We start from the raw sequence: 22,549 nt of genomic DNA, 5'->3' as shown, positions 1-22,549 counted from the left end.
CTGAGCAACAGCAAGCCTTTGAACAAATGAAACGGGAGATTGTTCATGCAGTAGCCCTTGGGCCAGTCCGGGCAGGACAAGATGTTATAAATGTGCTCTATGCTGCAGCCGGGGAGAATGGCCCTACCTGGAGCCTCTGGCAGAAAGCACCCGGGGAGACCCGAGGCCGACCCCTGGGGTTTTGGAGTCGAGGATATCGAGGATCCGAGGCTCGCTATACTCCAACTGAAAAAGAGATACTGGCAGCATATGAAGGAGTTCGAGCTGCCTCAGAAGTGGTTGGTACTGAAACACAGCTCCTCTTAGCACCCCGACTGCCAGTGCTGGGCTGGATGTTCAAAGGGAGGGTCTCCTCTACACATCACGCGACTGATGCCACGTGGAGTAAGTGGATTGCACTGATCACACAAGGGGCTCGCATAGGAAACCCCAGTCCCCCAGGAATTTTAGAAGTGATCACGGACTGGCCAGAAGGCAAAGATTTTGGAATGTCGCCAGAGGAGGAGGTGGCACGTGCTGAAGAAGCCCCGCTGTATAATTAACTGCCAGAAAATGAGGCACTATGCCCTGTTCGCTGACGGATCCTGTCGCATTGTGGGAAAGCATCGGAGGTGGAAGGCTGCTGTATGGAGTCCTACACGACAAGTTGCAGAAACTGCTGAAGAAGAAGGTGAATCAAGTCAGTTTGCAGAGGTGAAAGGCATCCAGCTAGCGTTAGACATTGCTGAAAGAGAAAAGTGGCCAGTGCTCTATCTCTATACTGACTCACGGATGGTGGCAAATGCCCTGTGGGGGTGGTTACAGCAATGGAAGCAGAGCAACTGGCAGCGCAGAGGTAAACCCACCTGGGCTGCCGCAGTGTGGCAAGATATTGCGTCCCGGCTAGAGAATCTGGTTGTAAAAGTACGTCACGTAGATGTTCACGTACCCAAGAGTTGGGCCACTGAAGAACATCAAAATAACCAACAGGTGGATCAGGCTGCCAAGATTGAAGCGGCTCAGGTGGACCTGGACTGGCAACATAAGGGTGAGCTAGTTATGGCTCTGTGGGCCCATGATGCTTCCAGGCCATCAGGGAAGAGATGCAACATATAGATGGGCTCGTGACCGAGGGGTGGACTTGACCATGGACACTATCGCGCAGGTTATCCATGAATATGAAACGTGCTACAATTAAGCAAGCCAAGCGGCTAAAACCCCTGTCGTACGAAGGGCAATGGCTGAAATATAAACAGGGGGAGGCCTGGCAGATTGACTATATCACACTCCCACAAACTCGCCAAGGCAAGCACTATGTGCTTACAATGGTGGAAGCAACCACCGGGTGGCTGGAAACATATTCTGTACCCCATGCCACCGCCCGGAACACTATCCTGGGCCTTGAAAAGCAGGTCGTGTGGCAACATGGCACCCCAGAAAGAAATGAGTCAGACAACGGGACTCATTTCCGAAACAACCTCATAGACACCTGGGCCAAAGAGCATGGCATTGAGTGGGTGTATCACATCCCCTATCATGCACCAGCCTCTGGGAAAATTGAGCGATACAATGGACTGTTAAAGACTACATTGAGAGCAATGGGGGGTGGAACCTTCAACCATTGGGATACACATTTAGCAAAAGCCACCTGGTTAGTCAACACCAGAGGATCTGCCAATCGGGGTGGCCCTGCCCAGTCAGAATTTTTACGTACTGTAGAAGGGGATAAAGTCCCTGTAGCGCACATAAAAAATATGTTAGGGAAGACAGTCTGGGTTACTCCTGCCTCAGGCAAAGGTAAACCCATTTGTGGGATTGCTTTTGCTCAAGGGCCTGGGTGCACTTGGTGGGTGATGCGAAAAGATGGGGAAGTCCGATGCGTGCCTCAAGGGGATTTGATTTTAGGTGAGAATAGCCAGAATTAAACTGTATGATATTAGTTGCTATGTAACCCTGCTACTGTATGTTATCATTACTATAATTGTTATATGCTATATCCATGGTACTACAGTAAGAACCACTTAGATCAAGCAAGAAAGAACTGTGATAAAACTGAGCGAAGTGCAGTAGTGATGGAACCAGAACTGACTCCAGCATGCAACAGTCCAACGGTGCACACCATGCTCCTGCTGCTTCCAATGTCACCTGCTCGTCACACCGCACTGAAGCCCTATCCTGCTCTGCAGACTGAGAGGACTTTGCACCATCCCTCCTGCCCAGAAAAGCTGGTATGACAGATGGAGCCCAGAGTCGGGAACTAAATGAACAATCATTTCAAACATTGAAATCAACAATCATTTAATGGACATAACCCATAAACTAAAGGAATGATATCTCTGTGTGTGTATACATATATATACATATCATTGTTCATATGTCTCAAAGGGATGGAAAAGGTGATGATGATTGACCAGGATGTAACTAAAGGTATGGGAACTGAGCATGACGTCAATGGTATAGAATAAGGGGTGGATACTGTCCTAGTTTCAGCTGGGATAGAGTTAACTGTCTTCCTAGTAGCTGGTACGGTGCTATGTTTTGAGTTCAGTATGTGAAGAATGTTGATAACACTGATGTTTTCAGTTGTTGCTAAGTAGTGTTTAGACTAATGTCAAGGATTTTTCAGCTTCTCATGCCCAGCCAGCGAGAAAGCTGGAGGGGCACAAGAAGTTGGCACAGGACACAGCCAGGGCAGCTGACCCAAAGTGGCCAACGGAGTATTCCATACCATGTGACGTCCCATCTAGTATAGGAACTGGGCAGTGGGGGCGGGGGATCGCCGCTCGGGGGACTAAACTGGGTGTTGGTCGTCGGGTGGTGAGCAATTGCACTGCGCATCATTTGTACATTCCAATCCTTTCATTATTGCTGTTGTCGTTTTATTAGTGTTATCATTATCATTATTAGTTTCTTCTTTTCTGTTCTATTAAACCGTTCTTATCTCAACCCGCGGGTTTTGCTTCTTTTTCCCGATTTTCTCCCCCATCCCACTGGGTGGGGGGGGAGCGAGTGAGCGGCTGCGTGGTGCTTAGTTGCTGGCTGGGGTTAAACCACGACAGTCCATTCCAGGTAAGGAAGAAAACTTCATACACTCTCCCTCCTGCAGCTCACCTGCATTTGTTGCCATGATGCATACGCAAAGATCTCCACCTATGAGCACCTCCAAAACCTGTCAGATGCACCTACTGGCTGCCAATTTGCATACTTGCTGTTCAACCCTACCTCTTGGTAAAAGAAAACATTCACACTCAGATGTCAACTAGATTTGACAAGATGTCATACTGTTGCTACAACAATTAAAAATTTCTCCACTCAAAAGCACAGAGCACACTTGCTTCTATTTACAGAATTTGCAGATGGATGAATGCATGATGCAACAGTTGCTCTATATCAATTTACACCACCTGGAGAAACTATGGGTATTTAAAACACAATATAGAACGTAAGGATAAGCTCTCAATCACCATCAAATGAACTAATTTGTGTTGCACAAATGATCAACACTGAGGATAACTTGTTTAAAATTAAATAAACCAAGCCATTTACTTACCATTGGCAGCCTGGATTGAAGCATCTGGAGATCTTCATAACCATAAATCTGCTTGAAGACAGATAAAAATAAAACATCATGATAACACTTTTCTCTGACGCTGACCAATTTGGGGCTTTAAACAGAGTTTGACCTAGGTCCAGTCTATTTTAAAGGTGTACAGCTACACGTCGCATTGTGCTATCATGGCACACTGTAGCATTTTAAGACTAGTAGAGCTAAGCTTAAAATGGCTTGTCACTCCGATGTTGTTTCATGGTGACAGCAGTCCTCTGAGGAGAGTATTACTGTCCCATCTTCAATACTGTTTTCACAGATGCATCATTCATCAACTTGTGAAAAATCTACAGGGCATTCAGATTTGAGAGTAAGAACAACAGTCGCCTTTGCTTTAATCATTACTTCTGAGAATAGCAGGATTTAAGATTCAATGACTAGACCACAAAGCAAGCTATGGTATCCCCTCACATTCAGTGTGATACAGAAAAATGATTAGAATAAAGTTTCTGATTCAAAAAACAGATAACCAAAAATATGTTGATCCTGGTCAGACATCAAAAAGCTATGTGCAATCTTTCAAAGTATGACAGACAGGACACATGGCACATTTCAACCATTACTATAGTAAATCTATTCCAGTAACACAAACCTGAATGAGTCTAATTTTACTCAAAGGGCCTAAAACCTGATACCACTGAAAACCATAGCAACACGCACGTTTAGCTTCAACAGCAGCCACATCAGGTCTGTACCAACAGTTCTGCAGTTTACTATCAACAGTAAACCCTCACTGAATACATTTCACATATTCTTCAGCATTTGGAACAAGAATTCCAGGTGCAACATGTGCCAGCAGAAATGCCTTGGCATAGACAGCAGCAGGTCTGGAGGGCCCACTTGCACCAAGGGTTAAGCAATCAAGGACGGGAACAATTAAATTGCTTACTGGGTAGGCAGGCAGAAGTCCTCCAGGTCCCACAATATACTGGTTATGCAACAAGGGCGGTACACCTTGGGGCAGGTTTGGGGGAGCTTTGCCTGTAGAATCAAAATACAGACACTTTAACAAGCCTTTAGAAAAGAAAAGGCTTCAGCATTGAGACAAGATAGCTCACAAGCCCTGGCGGCTGCACTGTCATAGCTTGTAAAGAGCAGATCTACGCAGAAGAATTTTGTACTGGTTGATGAAAATGCTCAAAATAGCCTGAAGAGTTTAACCACGCCTCAAGGAAGGGAAAGCACAGGCTGCTTAAGACTGAAAACAGTCCCATCAGAGAACAGTCTGATTTTGTCATTTACTTTGTCCAAGAGGATTACAAGAATTACAGGAACTTCTCCTTTCCTCAGTCCTCTCCTGAAGGCAAAATTCAGGCATTGTTCTCAATCTAAGAGAGCAAATTCTCTCCTTTCATTTTCTGCTCTGTCAACACATTCCCCTTTATCACCAGCAATAGACTGGAAAACATGAAATGTTGCCAGCATACTTTTTGCGGGTGACTTATTGCAGCTGGGAATAGCAAAGAGAAGAAGATTGAAACAGTTTCAGTTGCCTCCATGAAGCAGTGCTAGGAAGCAGAAGAACAAAAAAATGCACTTTGGCCAGTCATCAGACACTTCATTTACAAGGTATTGGAACGAGAAATGAGAAATCCTTCTGTAAGTAAGTTTGATCTTAATATTTAAATCATTCACTTCCCTCCATAGGATTTCCTTTTAGCAGTTCAGGTTGATTAGAGAAGCAAGAGAGAATTTAGCATTGCTTCCACTTCAGTGCAAGAAGCCTCCCCACCTTCTCTGTGAACCCTTTTTCTGAAGTGCTATTTGCTGTGGAATGACCCAGACATCAGACACTTTTTTCCTTTCTGTAGATGTGGCAGTGGGGATGTGGCATATGATAATGAGGACACTGCACTATATTTTGATACTGCCAAATGGATTCAAGTCACAGACAAGACTGAAATTAAAGCTAATGTGAACTCACAGCCAAGAGCTGATCACAACCTGGAATACAAACTGGGCGAATCTCCTAGCCCAAAACTTCCAAAGTCAGAACTGCTCTGGCGTCTATTTATAAAGCTCTTTGGGGATGGAATGTGCTATATAAATGCCACATAACACCCTAACAAATATTTCAAATACACAAAACCAGACAACTTTATTTTATAAGCCAGCAAATAAAGCATGCCGAAAAGGCTAGTCAAGAGTGTGGATTTCTTAGCACAGTTATGGCTGGTGAGATGCTCAACTGACATCCCTGCTGACTGAAGTCCTCTGTCTATCCATGTGATCTGTTAATATTGCAAACCTGAAGACACTAAGGGAGCCGCCCGTGTGGTAGCAGCTGGTATAGACACACTGGTAACGCCCAGGCCAAGGCTGTTTGTAGTGTTCATACTGCTTGCCATGCTGACAACTGAAGAGGTGGTGCTAGTAGCTGAGCTTGAAACAGTTGAAAAGGTTGTTGAGGGCTGGAGTGAAGTTGTGTTCTCAACACTAGTGTGCTAGAAAGGAGACAAAAACAATGAGGATCACAGAGCAAATAAACCACAGTGGAAGATGCTGGGGGGGGGAACCAAACCAAACCGACAATCTTTTAAGTAACAGCAGCACATGCAAAAGAAAAAGATACGCATTATCTATGTACCAAGCAAGCAACTAAATTGCATGCTTGTGATTTTTAAGTATTCAAAGAAAATTATTATGAGAGTTAAATTCAAACCGCTATATCATCACAAAATTAAACCACAGTAACTCAAATGTCACTCCATTGCATTATTTCTTGCCCTTTGCTTGTATACTCTTTTAAGCTAGTACTTGTTATGTTAAAATAAACTCCTATATTCTTCCAAAAGACGGTATTTGTTTTCAAAATACAGAACACTGCTATCGTGATTTCCTCAATGCACTTGTGGAATTTAAAAGATTAAAACTGCAGTGCCCCACAACAGAGTCAATGTGGTAAACTGAAACACAGACCAGATGTATTACAGGAACACGTGAGGATAAAGGAGTTCCTGGTTTGAATCCAGCACAATACAGTGCCTTAGCTGTAAGCCGATCACACTTGCAAAACAGTGTCATCAACACACAGAAGCCAAAACAACTCTGACAACAGAAAAGAAGGACATTTGGATAAGTGTGAATTTTTAAGTTACATATTCAGTAGGAATGGAGCATTTCAAACCAAAATACAGGCATAAAGCAAAGCAGTAACCTATCTGCACACCGCAACTGGGATTGTACAGAAGTACCCCATCACAGAACAAGGCAGTGTCTCTCTGACTTTTGTTTGTGCAACCCTCATCTAGAGCACTGTGTTCACTACCATTTGCCTTGTTCTCTCAAATGCATTAAATACACAGGTGACAACAATGCCACATGGTAAACTCTAAAATCATCTGTCATGAGGCATTTGTCATGACATGTATCATTCCATCACCTGCATTTTGCCAGCTAACCTCTCCAGTGGAGACTGCTAACAGTCCACATTTTGGAGAAGTTTCAGACAGCCACTTCTAAAGATTTTTTTTTTTTTAAATACATTTGTTACAAGAAGTTCTTTCTTTATTCTATCCCCCCTTGCTGGCATGAAAATTTCCTCTACGGTTGTGTGACTGGCAAGTCTCTGTAATAGCTGTTCCTGATCTAGTACAAATCACAAGTGGTAAAGACTTTTTTTACCACTAGAGGGGCTGGCAGTCCTTCTTCCCTGAGATAAGGCTCTTGTTTCAGTTCTTAGTGTACTGGGACACAATGAACTTTAAGAGAGGGTCTTAATCATCAGATAAACTGACTATATGCCAAACATCTGTTGAAATGCAAATAGGACTTACTGCATGTGATGTGCTTGAAGACAACACTGAGGCAGGGGAGAGGCTGCTCTGATGATTGGAAAGGGAGCTAGAAAAAAATTGCAAAGAATTAATAAAATTAATTTTTCCTAGAACATTTTTTAACACATATATATGTATATACACAAACACAGAGTAAGCAGTAGGATATTAAAGAATAAAAATTGTAGGTATGAGTATACACATACACAGTAGGATACTGAAGAAAAAATTGTCGGGGGGCGTATATATACACATATATATGTGTGTGTATATACACACACACCCCTACAGACATTTTTTCCTTTACCTAATATCCTACTACTGTTTAATGAAAAAAAATTGAAGTACAGAGACAACTATTACTAACAAGAAACATCTAAAACACCATTCATTTGTATTTATCAATTTACTCTATTTTAGAAAAACAATAGTTGCTTCAGGAATTACGTAGCAATGACTCCAAGACACATAAAGTCCAAAACCAGAAGGTTCACACAACACATGGTTCGCTTCTCATTCCTTCCCTGAGCAACTGCTGCTGCCTGCCACAGGGCACAGATATTAATTAGGTGAGGCAGTGCTTTGGTTTGACTCACTATGGTATTTCTCGCATAACCTGCATAACATTAGTTCAACCAATTAGAACTGCAGGGTATTTGCCCCATAACTCTGCCAAAAGCCCCAACACACTCTCAAAAGACAGGGCTCAAAAAAAACAGCAAATGAAGAGCATCTGTGAAAGCCCAAAAATTAGACATACTACTACAGAATCTGGCAATTTAATCAAGGCTGGTTCATACCGCTACGCCCCACCAAAAATAATTTCCTCTTTGAAAAGATGAATCAGAACTATCAGTTCAGTTTTATACATACACTGTAAAATATGAAAATAAAGAATCCCTTGATGAAACATCTGCAGATAACTCCATTTTAGGAAGCAACTCTGCTTTAGCACCACCTTTTTTCCCTAGCTGACCAGGCCTGTCAACTTTTGGCAGGAACAAGAGCACCCACACCCATCCGTAATCCAAAGATCTTTACATGTCTCCCTGAAAGGGGACTGAAACTGGTTCTTAAACATTTACACTGACTAAAGTTATACCTTACATTCGAGGTCAAGAACATAACTTACAGTACAGCATGGAATAAACAAAATGAACACTGAACAAAGGCAAACAAAACAAAGCATAAAAAAATATGTATGGTTTGGTGCTCAAAAAGCCCCTCCTCATGTGAAATCAGAAGCAAGGGAGATCCTAACCATAACAAATATTTTAGTGTTCTCTATGGAAATAGCCACAAGAAAATACAGCAGTTTTCATAACAAAGCTGCAGGCTAAATTATATGCCCTAATTTAAGGGCAAACACTTCTGGCAGCTCTTCGAGGTGTGGGACCAGAATAAAACTTGGCAGTTTCATAGATTAATTTTACTTCGACTCTTTAAAGCTGTTCCCTGTCTGCAGGAATTACAATGACACCACTTCAGGCAGCAAGGAAAGAAATGGTTCAGTCCAACATATGGTTTTAAACCACTCCCTCGCCTACTCTCCCTGGCTCTTCTAATAAGCCTTAATTGACCATCTGACCTACGGTAGAGACGCAGACAAGAGCCACCAGCACAATCAAGTCAGACATGCCTAGAATTCAGGAATCATCTTTCATGGTGCTTGGTATCTGTCCAACAGCATCAATCCTCCAACTAAAATTTTTACCAGTGTACACAGCTTTTCAACAAACAAATGTGGGGAGAAGATGTTTCTAATGTGAATGGAGTAATTCTTGTTATTTGACACATTTACCATTTTATTCAACAGAAAAACACTAGTGTATTAAAAGAGAATCAACCGTGTCCTAGCTGTGAAACAGAAAAAAACCCCTGTGATAGCCCATCAAATTAGTTTCTTATATTAACAAATACAGTACAAAGGTGAGTATTAAAATATAACTCAACCAGTAATAGCCTCAGATGTCACCTGCCTGAGGATGAAGCTCAAGTAACAGGCACTGAAAAATCAGACAGATAGTGCAAATGAGCTAAGCTGTGCTAAATGCACTTCCAGGAACACCAATCTGATATTTCAAAGTGTCTTAAGGAAATGTCTTAGAAAAAGAAAAAACACGCACTGTCCCTGTGGAATTATTTCTGGTTTTTAATTTTAAGAAATACAAATATAAATGAAACTACAATATTTCAAAATTAGCCAGGAAGTAAACTGTTAAGGAATGATTTCAAACATATGACACTAAACAAACAGCAGGCACTGTGGACAAAGTAGGGAAAACAAAGTGGGGGAATCAATTTAGCTGGCATGATTGAAGCAAGAGCCACTTGAAACACAAAGTTGTTTATATACCATGAAAACTTGAGGACAGCAACTGCTCCATCATTAAGAGGCAGCCCAGAGCTCATACTTTGCAACCAGAAACATTCTGGTTTCTTCTGAATCTCTCCCCTAATTCCAGTTAATGTCAGAAAAGGGGACCCTGGTGTCTGACAGCCCCATACACAATCACCCTCATGTTTGCCCTTTCCCCAAAATTGAACCCCTTTCAGTTTATCACAACTCCTACTGTACCTGCTTAACTGGGAAAGTGAGCTGCTGGCCAAATCACTGGACTGAGGCAAGCTGGGCAACGTTGCTGTGTGCTGCGATGCTGAAGGCAGAAGTGAAGCAGTGGTGGATACCACGCTAGGCAGAGAACCAGCAGAAGGTAGTGAGGGAGAAGGCTCTGCCTTGGGCGCTGGAACTGATGAAGTAGCTGCAACGAGTTAAAAAAGAGGCATTCAAAGACAAATTCCAGCATACCTGACATCCCAGCCTGGATCCAGGAACACAACAGTATTCTCCCCTTGGTTTACAAAAACCTGACCATTAAGGACCAGTAACAGTATCAAGCAATCTGGCTATTAATGAAAATTCAAACAGCAACAGAACTATAATTTTTCCCTTTAGTTCTTCACCTATAATAGATTATATTTTCACTGCTACACATGTAGTAAACTACAGTCTTCTGCACTTCACCTCCCACTATCTGGATTACTAACTTTTGCTCGCAAGTCAATCCTCATTTTAAAATTCCTTGCATTTGGTTCTGCAAACAAAAGTCATTTGTGCTTTTCAAGGCACTATACAAATCTGCTTTTACCTACAGCTCTGCTGCTTCATTCCAACCTACATGGCACCTTTGATATTTGAGACTTGGATCGCTGGAGTACAAGGGCACATACAACTTACCAGTTTGGAGAACTGAGTCAAATGTGTAATGCAGTAGAATAAAAGAAGCTACAATAAAAGGCCACAATTGAGCACAGCATTAAGCACTTTTAATGGCTAAAGAGTTGTCAAATATTGTCTTATTTTATTTGACCTAGATAACAATAAGCGTTTAGCATTAAAATTACTTTTTAGGCTATACAGAGTAGAACTTGTTTACCACGGATGTGCCTTTCCAAAGGATCACTATACTGTAATAAGACATTGAACAACTCTACTGCCCCAACATAATACCCAGCTGTTTCTACACTTATCTCTTGTCCTCTGAAGATAATACACAGAATTAGAGGCACTCACCCACCAATAAAACTCAGAAAGTGTTGAGCCCTGCCTTCTGCTGGGCCATGCTTCTATACCACACCAGAGACCACTACCCAGTGGATCATCACTAACTTGCAATGCACGTGAAGACAGTCCTTAGAATGTTCACCAAACAAGTCAAATATACGCTTGGAAGTTACGCATCACAGTTTGTTCATGTTATTGGTTTGGTTTCCTCACTAAATGACCCAAGTCAGGTTGCTGGATTGGGTGCTACGCAAACAGAAATCAAGAGGTTTTGGCCTTGGCAATAAGTATGAGGGTAACTGACAACAGAGCAGGAAATTCAAGTGACAGACAGAAACATAGTTATGAAGGTGGCAAACTATATCACCTGATACTTCCTGGCAAGATACATATACAAATAAGTAAATAACATTGACAACTCTCAATACATTTAGAACAGGGTTCCCTTCTTGAAGTAAAAGTAGATGTCCTCAATACAAGGGACAGAATCACCATCTTCATTAAGACCCCTTATAGGATGCCCTTGAACATGATGTGCAAGACAAGAAAACCAGGAGACAAATAGGATAGTCAGAATTATAACACACCAGCCATGCTTTGAACTAAGGGTTTAGGAAGCATGAGATCTGGATATTAAAGGACAGCAGCAAAGATGAGAGATGAACAACTAAGAATATTATCGGCACATACAGAAGGGAAAAGGTCAGTACTTTCAAATGTTAAGAAGAAGAGAGAATTTCAAAATAGTTTGGATGCATGAAATAGATACATGGAAGACAACTGATTCCAGTTTATGTGCTTGAGATACAGAAAAAACCAAAAGTGTTCTCAAAAGAGAACTGGCATTGAAAAAGGGACTAATAAAGCCATTACAGAATAATTACAAAATATTAGGAATTCTCAGATCTTTGTTTTCCATAGCAAAAAGACAAGTCCTGTAGTGAATTTCATAAATTGTTTATTAATTCTGTAACACAAGGGTAATAAAGTTTTCCACTTGAAAAGTTTTTTTTATATATAGCAAGTCTTTTAGTGGTAACTCTTTGGGCATATACACTCCTCCTGCTCATTTAAATTGAACCTGGCACTAACAAAACACTGTTTACAGGTCTCAATACTCAACTTCTTTCTACTCAGAAGTATAAAAAAAAAAAAAAAAAAAAAAGGCTTGTCCACTAACGACCTACCTGAAGAGATGTTTAAGAGGAGGACAGACCTAAATTGAAGTGTTGGAATTCCAAAAGATGTTAATTCACACTGCTGCCCTTGAAAACTTCCACAGAGCAGCACATAAAAGTCAGAAGAGTGAATACTATAATTATTTTAAACTCCAGGAAGAGAGCTTGTAGGGGTGGCTACAAGTAAAATACCATGTTAGAAATAGTCTAAGATGAAGATAAACAGTTAACGCCTGTATCAGAGCCAGTACTGTTATTGTTACTCCGCCTGCAAGGCAGCAAGCTACCCGGCAAGAGGGAGCATGTTAGTCACCCTTATTTCCCCCATAGGCTTGTAACAGAGGCATAAGTAGCACTATACCCAGTGAGAGGTGCATTCAAACAATGTGACTTTGTTCATTACAGCTAAATGCTTTCGCAGCTTCCCAACTGAGAATTGGAAAGAATTGCTAAGAAATTTGATAATAACTTTTAATTTTATATTAATTTACTTTAATTTTATATTAATTTTTGGCAGATAAATTAAAAAGAAAACGCAGCGCAGCCAAAGCAGCTCTCTCTAATTCTAAGACTGCTTAGGTTTGTAGATTTAATAGGGCTGCTTTCATATTTCAGTTTTAGTCAAGAAGCAAGCAGTATATCCTATGCAAAGTACAAATAAACTCAAATGGGTCAGCTAAAATTAGCCAGTGAAAACAATATAAAACCTTAAACCAGATGTCACTGGAACAGTTGTGCGCACGCAGCAAGTAGTAAGGAAAGATCAGAAAGTCCTGTGCACAACCAAGCTTTGTAAACTTACTGTCAAGAGTTGCCTGTGTTCTAACACCGCTGTGCCCGTTCTGTAAACAAAGGAGAAATGAATAAATCATCTTAGAGGTATATTAAATTTTCAGGACTGAATCACCACATGAACATGCTTCATGCAAAATTCTATATTCATTCTAAACTGAAAGACCAAAAAAGGCAGGAAATTAACTTTTTACTGCCTTTAACAAAACCACATACTAAAGTTGTCTCAAGTGCAATGTCCCCTGAACATACAGAACCCCATGTACTGCCCATACTACACCCATCAGCAGGAGACCTTCCCATTGTACTGTATATAACATAAACTTCAGGTTCACACCAATAGGAAAGAATGAATTGCATTAACATATAGGAAATGGTTGTGCTTTTGATCTAATGCAAACTCTCAATTTAACTATCCAAGTTACACAGAGATGGCAATTTTTTTCCATTGAAAGATAAAGACTTGAGAAAGCACCAGTTGTTTTTTGGATAACACGGGAGTAAAGAAGTAGATAGTCTACGCTTGATCCTCACCAGTACATATGAGCTAGTGCAGAAGATAAGTGTGACTGAGCCATTACATAACAAAGGCCAGAAGTAAATAAACTTACAACTCTCACAAGTTCCTTAAAACATCTAATAAATTAAGTTCTCTTAAAACAAACCTACATTTCATACACAGACAGTAGGTGCTTTTGAATATCTCCCAAGAGAGATCCTCTCTGTCCTAGATTAGACGTCTCCCTATGCTTTTTAAAATAAAACATGAAACTAATTCCCACTGCTGTTTAAATCAACAAAGAGTAATGCTGGAGGGGGTCACAACAGTTTGGGATCCATTTGCTAGGTGCCATATAAATTTAATAAATAATATACCTTTGGATAGAAACTGTCAGGTTATGGCAAAATACCACGACTAATATTTACACACGGAGATAGTTCCTTTTTTAAAAAGCTAAGCTTCAGGGAAGGAAACTCAACTAGAATGTTAAGTGTTGCTAAGAAGAAAACGGTCATCAACCAGCAATTTAAGATGTCAAAACCCCAACAACAGAGGCTCTTATATCCCAAATACAAAAAATGGCTACACAATAGGAAAAGAAAAAAACAATACACAGAGTGAACTTGGGAATCAAAAATACCACTTGGCTTGGTTAAAATATTAACATAGCAGGGTAATACAAGTCTAACATGGATAAGAATATTTCACCTTTTTTCAAGGTCTTATTTCTGAAATTCACTCACCGTAACTGCACAGGGGTTGATTCAGATGGAGCCATGAGGCTTTGGTACGTTATCCTACTATGCACAGAAGTCGGTCATAGGAGGAAGGTTGTTACTGGCTAGTGCTCTGGGATGAGCAGGTCAGACTGGAAGAGTGATGGCAGAGGTGTGTAGGTGGACTCCTGTACTGTATGGATATTGGCAAAGAGGTATTCAAGGATCACTGGAAAAAGTAAAAAATTATTTATCATCTTGGTAAACGACATCTCAAACACCTTCATGAAAGTATCAGCTCCTATACAGTTATCTAGAACTACCTTAACATGTAGTCAAATCTACATTATTTATACTAGAAAATCTAATAATAAAAAAAAATATATATAATTTTGCTTTGGTCCCCAGTAATCGCTGCTTCAAAACCATCAGCTGCACTAAGCACCATTCACCTTCCTCCTGCCAGCCCAACCAAAACAAGAGTTTACACACAAGCACTTTTCAGTCATGTTATTTCCACCTTCTCAAAGGATAAATTAATGATCATAATCTCTCTTTTTTAAACAACTAGATCCATAAAGTCTGGTATATGATGAGAAACACCCAGTCTCTTTTACAATAGAATTCTAACATTATAGTAGCAGTCTAACAGAATGAACTATGCAAAGAGGAAAAAATACTTTAAAACATGCAGGAGTGTTTACTTTCTAAACAGCTTAAATAATTTATAGAACTAGAAATGAATGTGAAAGTTCATTTTTACTAATATTTCTGAATTTAACTTCAGGGAAGCTTTTTACTGAAGCCAATTTTGAATGAATAAGGAAGAAAAAATGGGTTACTGGTATGTTGACATTTATCATTGGCTATTTTAGCATTTCAGTAAGAGACTTCAGCATACTGAAAAGCCTGGCTGCTTTTCTCATCCCATAGGAGCATCAGATCTGTAATCTGGCGCCAATCTACTGACACACATATATGGTACAAGGGTCATCTCTCCTGGATCAGAAGCAGAAAAATTCGGGTTGTGAGGAACAAACCCTCAAACAATTAAACATGAGGAAAGCAATTCTATAAAGGGTAGCTTATTATAAGGTTATTTTACATTCATGTCATCTCAGCTTCACATCGACCCATCCAGGGAGATTTTGATTGTCATTAGAAAATAAATTTCTCCTTTAAGATGCCATCCCACAGAAAACACTTAGCCTTACAAGTCATCATATTTCCCCCTCCCCATTCATTACATGGTAACTGTGCCTTGATGTTTTTGGCACAAACCTTGACCCCTTAAAGAAGACATGTAAGAATGCACAAGGGGAACTCACACGTACTTTCCAGACTTTGAGTACAAGCTATTGTTGGTCCGCCTGGCTGGTATTCTCACTGCTTGAAGTGATCCAAACTCTGGGAGTGCAGGCTCTGATCCAAACTCCAGAGCTCCAAACTGAACATTTAACCCTGTCACATCTGCTGATCCATGCATCTCAACTGCAGAGGCAGGAATCTTAAAGGAGGGAAAAAGTGCCATAATTCCTTTGCATGCAGTATCTGTATTAAAGATATCAGTAACTGACACCCTCTCCTCCCTTAACTACAGGCTTCTTCAGTTACTGCCTCAGCCTTTGCTGTTAACTAGATCTGCAAACTACCCCCCCACTTTACATCACCTAAATTAACTACATTCTTGTAACCTGGAATTAATTCATTGATTCGGTGCCCTGATCTGGAGCTGAAAGAGTAAGCCATACTAATTCTACACTATCAAAGTGTCATCCGTGTCCATCCCCCTTCCAGCCAACATTTCATCTTTGGGTTACTAAGTCAATCCAAAATCACGCAGCAACAGTCATTTTCCACACAGAGCAATCAGATATGTGCTTGGAAAAGACAAACATTACTGTATTTTGGACCTAAAAACTATCCAGCTTAGAATTTCCTGCTTTATAAACAAGAAATAGACCATGGTCTTTGCTCTCCTTCTCCCTAGCAACTTATACATAGAATAGAATCATAGAATCATTTAGGTTGGAAAAGACCTAAGATCATCGAATCCAACTGTAAACCTAAGACTACCAAGTCCACCACTAAACCATGCCCCTAAGCACCATGTCTACACGTCTTTTAAATACCTCCAGGGATGGTGACTCAACCACTTCCCTGGGCAGCCTGTTCCAATGCTTGACAACCCTTTCAGTGAAGAAATTTTTCCTAATATCCAGTCTAAACCTCCCCTGGCGCAACTTGAGGCCGTTTCCTCTCATCCTATCACCTGTAACTTGGGAAAAGACACTGACACCCACTTCGCTACAACCTCCTTTCAGGTAGCTGTAGAGAGCGATAAGGCCTCCCCTCAGCCTCCTTTTCTCCAGACTAAACAACCCCAGTTCCCTCAGCCGCTCCTCATAAGACTTGTGCTCTAGACCCTTCACCAGCTTCACCGCTCTTCTTTGGACACTGTCCTGGTTTCAGCTGGGATAGAGTTAATTTTCTTTCTAATACCTGATATAGGATGTCTTGGATTCAGTATGAGAAGAATGTTGATAACACACTGATGTTTTCAGTTGCTGCTAAGTAGCGTTTAGACTAGAGTCAAGGATTTTTCAGCTTCTCATGCCCAGCCAGCAAGAAGGCTGGAGGGGCACTAGAAGTTGGGAGGGGACACAGCCAGGGCAGCTGACCCAAACTGGCTAACGGGGTATTCCATACCATGTGACATCATGTCCAGTATATAAACTGGGGGGAGCTGGCCTGGGGGGCAGATCGCTGCTTGGGAACTAACTGGGCATCAGTCGGTGGGTGGTGAGCAATTGTATTGTGCATCACTTGTTTTGTATATTCCAATTCTTTTATTATTATTATTGTCATTTTATTATTGTTGTTATTATTATTATTATTATTATTTTATTCCTTTCTGTCCTATTAAACTGTCTTTATCTCAACCCACGAGTTTTACTTTTTTTTCCCTGATTCTCTCCCCCGTCCCACTGGGTGGGGGGGAAGTGAGCGAGCAGCTGTGTGGTGCTTAGTTGCTGGCTGGGGTTAAACCGCGACAGACATGCTCCAGCACCTCAATGTCTTTCTTGTAGTGAGGGGCCCAAAACTGAACACAGTATTCGAGATGCAGCCTTACCAGTGCCGAGTACAAAGGGATGATCACTTCCCTAGTCCTGCTGGCCACGCTATTTCTGATACAAGCTTTTGTATGTTTATATGTTTACTAAGGACAAGCCACCACTCAATTACCCACCTTAGATGCTGGAGTTATCCTCCGTTTTGGTGGTTTTATCTGTTTCTGCTGGGTTTGATGGGCAGTCACTGCCTGGTTATCCATAGATATAGTGGGAAGCTGTAACATTTTGCTAACAGCTGTAGAGGTGTCTACTGGTGATGGCTCATGGAGTTTTATCTGGGAGAAGGACTCCAGCCCAGGAGGAGGAACAGGGACTGCCTGTGTTTGTTGTTGCTGTCGCTGGGTCAGCTGGCTCAGAACTGGGGATGGTTCAGGCTGGGATTTAAAGTCTGGTCAGCGTTGGGAAAAAGAAATATCAAAATTAAAGCATTAAACTGCTCTTCATGCTTCTAACTCTTTATGAAAGAATCTGGGTGACTTGACACGCTCGACAGCTATGATTTTATAAAGTGTGCGAGTCTTTCAGACATCACACAAGTTTCACATTGAACATTACCACTGCAATAATAAGGCCAACATTTGATATTCTCTACTTTAAACAAACAGCTGTGGGCAAGCGTTATTTAGCTTTCTTCAAAAATATGAAACCAAACCTACCTATGCAGTCACATAGTATTATCACACGTTAGGCCTCAAAAACTGTTACGGATTATTTTAATCAAACACTGCAAGTTTCACTGCAATTAACTGTGATGATAAATTGTGATTACTTCCAAGGGGTCTGAAGTTGCAATTTAGAGGTATTATGAGTTAGGATTTCCTGCCCCTACAAAGGAGAAGATTTTCAACACAAATAGGAAGTCATCCACCATCTCAATCTGGCTGAAAGTCAAGAGACACTGGAACACTGACAGGTTTTTTTCCAAGTCTTCCCCTTTCATATTTTTCAGACACTGAAAGCCAGGCAGTGGATCAGAGCACTGGTCAACAACCATAAGAGATCCACAGCATTTGCAATGTGAAGTTTTTTTATTCAGTTGGTAAAGTGCATTAGAAAGCAACTTAAAACATACGTAAACATTTTTTTCAGAATTGCTGTGTGTCAAAGATTATAATGGCTACCAAATTGACTGCTTATCTATCTGGAAACATATACACATACACACAAGATAGATATAAGAGCTATCACTCTTCACAGTGAGAATACTGCTAGGAACTACACTGCAAAAAACAAGTTTGTGTCATTTTCACTGTTTCTACTAATTTTACTCAATTAAATGAAAAATCCATACAATTATGAATAGACAAAATGGGTAACCTGCATCATTCTCAGCACACGTAGACTTCACACTAGGGAAAGAACACTGAGATGCGATGCACTTATGAAGAAATTATATAGCACTCATTCAAAATTCATGTAATGGTTAGAAGAGAAAAAAATTGGGGAAAAAAAGACAAAATATGGTACAACCTTATACTCAGCTAGAAGCAGCATAGGCACAATGAAAATAAGTATTTTCCAGGATTTGTTGAGAAACAAAGTCACATCAAAGTTCCACTTAAATATTCAAGCACATTAAAACAAAGATGTCATTACATGAAGGCTCAACAACTTCTGAAGATGCAACGACATTTATGGATAGGCTTAAGCCGATCAAAACTTAGTTTGTGATATACTCATAATGTCTATTGCCAGCAAGTAAGTGTAACACTTACAATGTTGTAACCAATTATATTATTAGGATTACATTTTTTAGAAAAAGCTTTTTGTTTAAGGCCATTTTAAACTGTCATTGGCATTAAGAAATCTTACACGCTAACAGAGAGAGAAAGAGAGAGAAAACTACGTCAAAGCACTTACCAAACTGACTAAGGACTGAGGACTGAGTAACAGGCGGTTTTAGATCCCAGGATGATGTGGTAGTTGTGGTAGTGGTGGTAGAGCGACTATTGTTTTGTTGAGAGGTAAACTGACCCAAATCTGGAGATTTCAATTGGTCCAAGATTTGGGATCCAGTAGAGTTTGCCAATTTAGAGGATCCAAGTTCTCCAAAGCCAGAACAAAGAACTGCAGACTACCAAAAGACAAAAAAAGAGGGGAAGGAGTGGAGTGAAGTATTTAATAAATAATTTGAACATAACCATAGGGTCAATGCCTACAGTTGCTATTTGGCAGCAACCAAAACCTCTTCAATCCTAGATTACTAATAAATGACCAATAAAAATTCAGCAGTTGTAGCATATGGCCAGATCCTCTCTGGTTATCACCGATACAACTTCCACCACTGTTGCAACAATACTGATTTACTTGAATCCATGCATCTCAAAATAGCATGTATTTACTAATAGTTGAACTGATTTTCAGAGAATAAATACAAGTGCCCAATTTCAAGCCCTCACAATCGACTCAGAAATAATCAGGTTTCCACAAAAAGCAGTCAGATATGTGCTTGGAAATAACACAACATAGTTTTCTGGTACTATAAACAAGTGATTTCATCCTAAACCAGCATGCAGTAAACGCATCTGCTCTCTACTCAAAAATTAATACAAATACTTCATGTAAACCGAGAAACAACTACTTAGCAAAAGCAGAAAAAAAAATAATCCTTTTTTTGTGTGTGTGTGTGAATGGAAGGAATGGAATTCTTAATTCCATTCTTTCAACATTTGCAACCTGAATTTTACAAATACTGAAACATCTCATGAAATGACCAGTACTGGAAAAGTTGTTTAACCTGGAATATTTACTCATGAAAAATATTTAGAAAGCATAAGATAATTTTACCAGACTTTGAGGAGAATAAGAGTTTACAGCACTGGAGCTGCCAGTTCCTGATGCCATCTGGGTGTTGTGTTGAGAATTTGTGAAGACTAGGGCTTGGCCAAAGGTCTGCTGGGGAGCCTCAAATGAGTTGCCTTCTGTCTCTTGGGTGGAAGTCACGGGTTTTTGAAGCAGTGTTACCAAATCAATGCTGTAAAAAAAAGCAAAGTTTGGCTGGAATAAACATGATGATTAGGCTGCGTTGAAACTGAAGAAAGCTGCCGTACCAGCAACAGAATTATTTCTGATTAACAGTCTTTTCAAATATTGCTTGTCTGCCATACAAAAAGAGGTAGAATAGAGGTTTTTGCCAGAAAGTAAAAATCTGCTAGCTGAAACCTTCCACTACAGTTAGAATATAAATTATCTTTGCTCTCTTTTCAAACATTATCAAATTTATAACATCATGTATCACATAAATAACCTATATGATTAATATAACCAAGTGACTGGAGATAAGTCATAAAAGATACATTACGTTTGAGTGGATCCTGCCTGCAAGCCCATTTATATATTGATAGTCCACGTTCTCTGTATATCACGCTATCCCTTTAAAAAGAGCAAGGGATCAAAGTCCTACCTCTGTATAGGGTGGGTATGAGGACAGTAAAGAATAAAGTCACACATGCAGCAATTGAGTGAATGTGTGATGACATGGAAGTCACAAGAGCAGCAGAAATAAAAGCTAAGTTTCTCAGATAGTAGGCACATATCCAAAATTACTCTACCACACATACCTGAGCGGGATGAGAAACATGAATTTTCTTATATTTAGCATGGCTTACTAACCCCTAACCACATGTTTAGCACAGGTTTATCCAAGGAAAAGCAAAGCATTCAGACAATAAAAGAAATCTACTCGAAAAATTCTGACTTAAGTTTATCCTAAATATACTGCAGGCTTAGGCTGAAGAGCTGCTTCCAGCACTTTCATTAGCATAGATTTCTTAATGCCCAAACCTTTCTTATGGCAAGCAAAACCAAAACAGCCAACACCCCCCCCAAAAAAAAACCCCAAACCAAAACACCAGAATTTTGAGTTGATGAACTAAAATATTTTCTAACATAATTTGAGGGACATCCACTGGAAGAATTTATTTGCATTAGAACAATGAACATGTGAACATATCACCTTTAAGAAGGAAAGGAATGGAATATAAACTGTAGACCAACTGACACCATGCCTCCTCCAGGTCATATCCACGTTATAAGGAAAATTTTGTTGCAGTCTGCAGTACAGCAGTACAGCTGTATCAGGACGCTTGGGACCATTAGGCCATCTAGTTTTCAGATCTCATGCTATCCAGCTACCGAAGTCTGCATCACGCAACTTTGACCTGCTCTCCTGGGACCTGAGGCTAATGCAGAGGCAACTGATTCCACAACATCATCAGCCAGGCATTTGGTGAAGACAAAGGCAAGCAAAGGAAGGCAGCAACTGCCATGTTTTTGGTTCTCTATCTGAACTCTATATCATCAGTTAAGGCAAGTAATTGTGATGCTTACCAGGAAATTCACCTTCTTGCCAACACAAGCTTTTCTGTTAACATATTTGTCAAAGCACTACGTTCTGAACAATTTCTGCATCTACAAGGGGCAGGCATTTTCTGGACAGCAAAGCCAGTGCTTCCTTTTCAACAGCAGCAAACTTTTCTTCCCAGCTATTTTTGTTCCTGCCTGTAAGCAGTCTTTGTGCAGAAGACAGGGTCTTCTCAGTATTATGTTCGTGGATTTGGTAAGTTTGGCTCGGCTTCTGTAGTCAATAATAGGTAACGCAGGAACCCACAAAACCAACGATTTGCAAGCAAGGCTTTCACAATTTTGAAATTAGCTTGACCAATCTCTGACCAGGGCTGCCCTGTATTTTAGTCAACATTTTATATGTGCAAGCTAACATTGATTCACCAAGCAGAAGGTTTTTAAAGTATAGGGAAACCATGGAAGAAGAGCTTACCTTTGCCCAGGAGTCACATGATTCTCAGCTGGAACAGAAGAAGCGGTGAAGACTTTTGTTTCAGAAAGCTGAAAAAGAGGGGGGGGAAGGTATTTTAATCATACACATGCTCACGCTTCACTGCTGCGACATCTGCAGAAATTCCATCTTGGTCAGATAAAAGTAAAGTCAAACTACCATTACAACCAGTTATGCTGCAGCTCTGCTTAAAAAGACAAAAACATGTAGTCAAACTTCAGCAAAGTCTCCTCCACAGAATCAAGTACCAATTTAATTAAAGTGTCAGGAAATTTGATCTACCGAACACACACAATGGTATACCAATGTAACTACATCAGTTTGGGCAATAGTTTAACTGAAAAATATACCAGTAGAAAGTAATTAACGTGACAGTTGGTATATCATCAGTGTAAAGATACCTTGTGCAGACATAATTTAGGCCTCCATAGAGTAGCTCTGATAAATCTTGTTGCAGAAGTCCAACACATTGCACCATTCCCACTCACTCATTTCACATACCCCT

At 40.4% G+C, this 22,549-nt stretch overlaps 1 protein-coding gene and 2 non-coding genes across 3 annotated transcripts; all 3 read right to left on the bottom strand.

Moving 5' to 3' along the window:
• Window positions 1-3,439: 3,439 nt before the first annotated feature.
• On the bottom strand, window positions 3,440-15,339 carry LOC115338109 (ubiquitin-associated protein 2-like). Its single transcript, XM_041121871.1, has 8 exons — window positions 15,330-15,339; window positions 14,143-14,147; window positions 12,908-12,947; window positions 9,941-10,124; window positions 7,363-7,429; window positions 5,835-6,030; window positions 4,476-4,567; window positions 3,440-3,577 (listed from the first exon to the last, which is right to left on the bottom strand). The coding sequence occupies exons 1-8, from the start codon at window positions 15,337-15,339 to the stop codon at window positions 3,455-3,457; spliced, it is 717 nt and encodes a 238-aa protein (XP_040977805.1). The 3' UTR covers window positions 3,440-3,454.
• Window positions 15,340-15,942: 603 nt separating this feature from the next.
• On the bottom strand, window positions 15,943-16,028 carry LOC115338122. Its single transcript, XR_003922336.1, has one exon. It is a non-coding gene; the product is annotated as a small nucleolar RNA SNORD121A (small nucleolar RNA).
• A 3,616-nt stretch (window positions 16,029-19,644) lies between these two features.
• LOC115338124 lies at window positions 19,645-19,728 on the bottom strand. Its single transcript, XR_003922337.1, has one exon. It is a non-coding gene; the product is annotated as a small nucleolar RNA SNORD121A (small nucleolar RNA).
• Window positions 19,729-22,549: the final 2,821 nt, after the last annotated feature.

The sequence above is a fragment of the Aquila chrysaetos genome, unplaced genomic scaffold (genome assembly GCF_900496995.4).
Source record: "Aquila chrysaetos chrysaetos unplaced genomic scaffold, bAquChr1.4, whole genome shotgun sequence".
In the NCBI taxonomy this organism is placed as follows: Eukaryota; Metazoa; Chordata; class Aves; order Accipitriformes; family Accipitridae; genus Aquila; species Aquila chrysaetos.
Note: the sequence above shows the minus strand (reverse complement) of the source record. Positions and strands in the feature narration are given on the sequence as shown.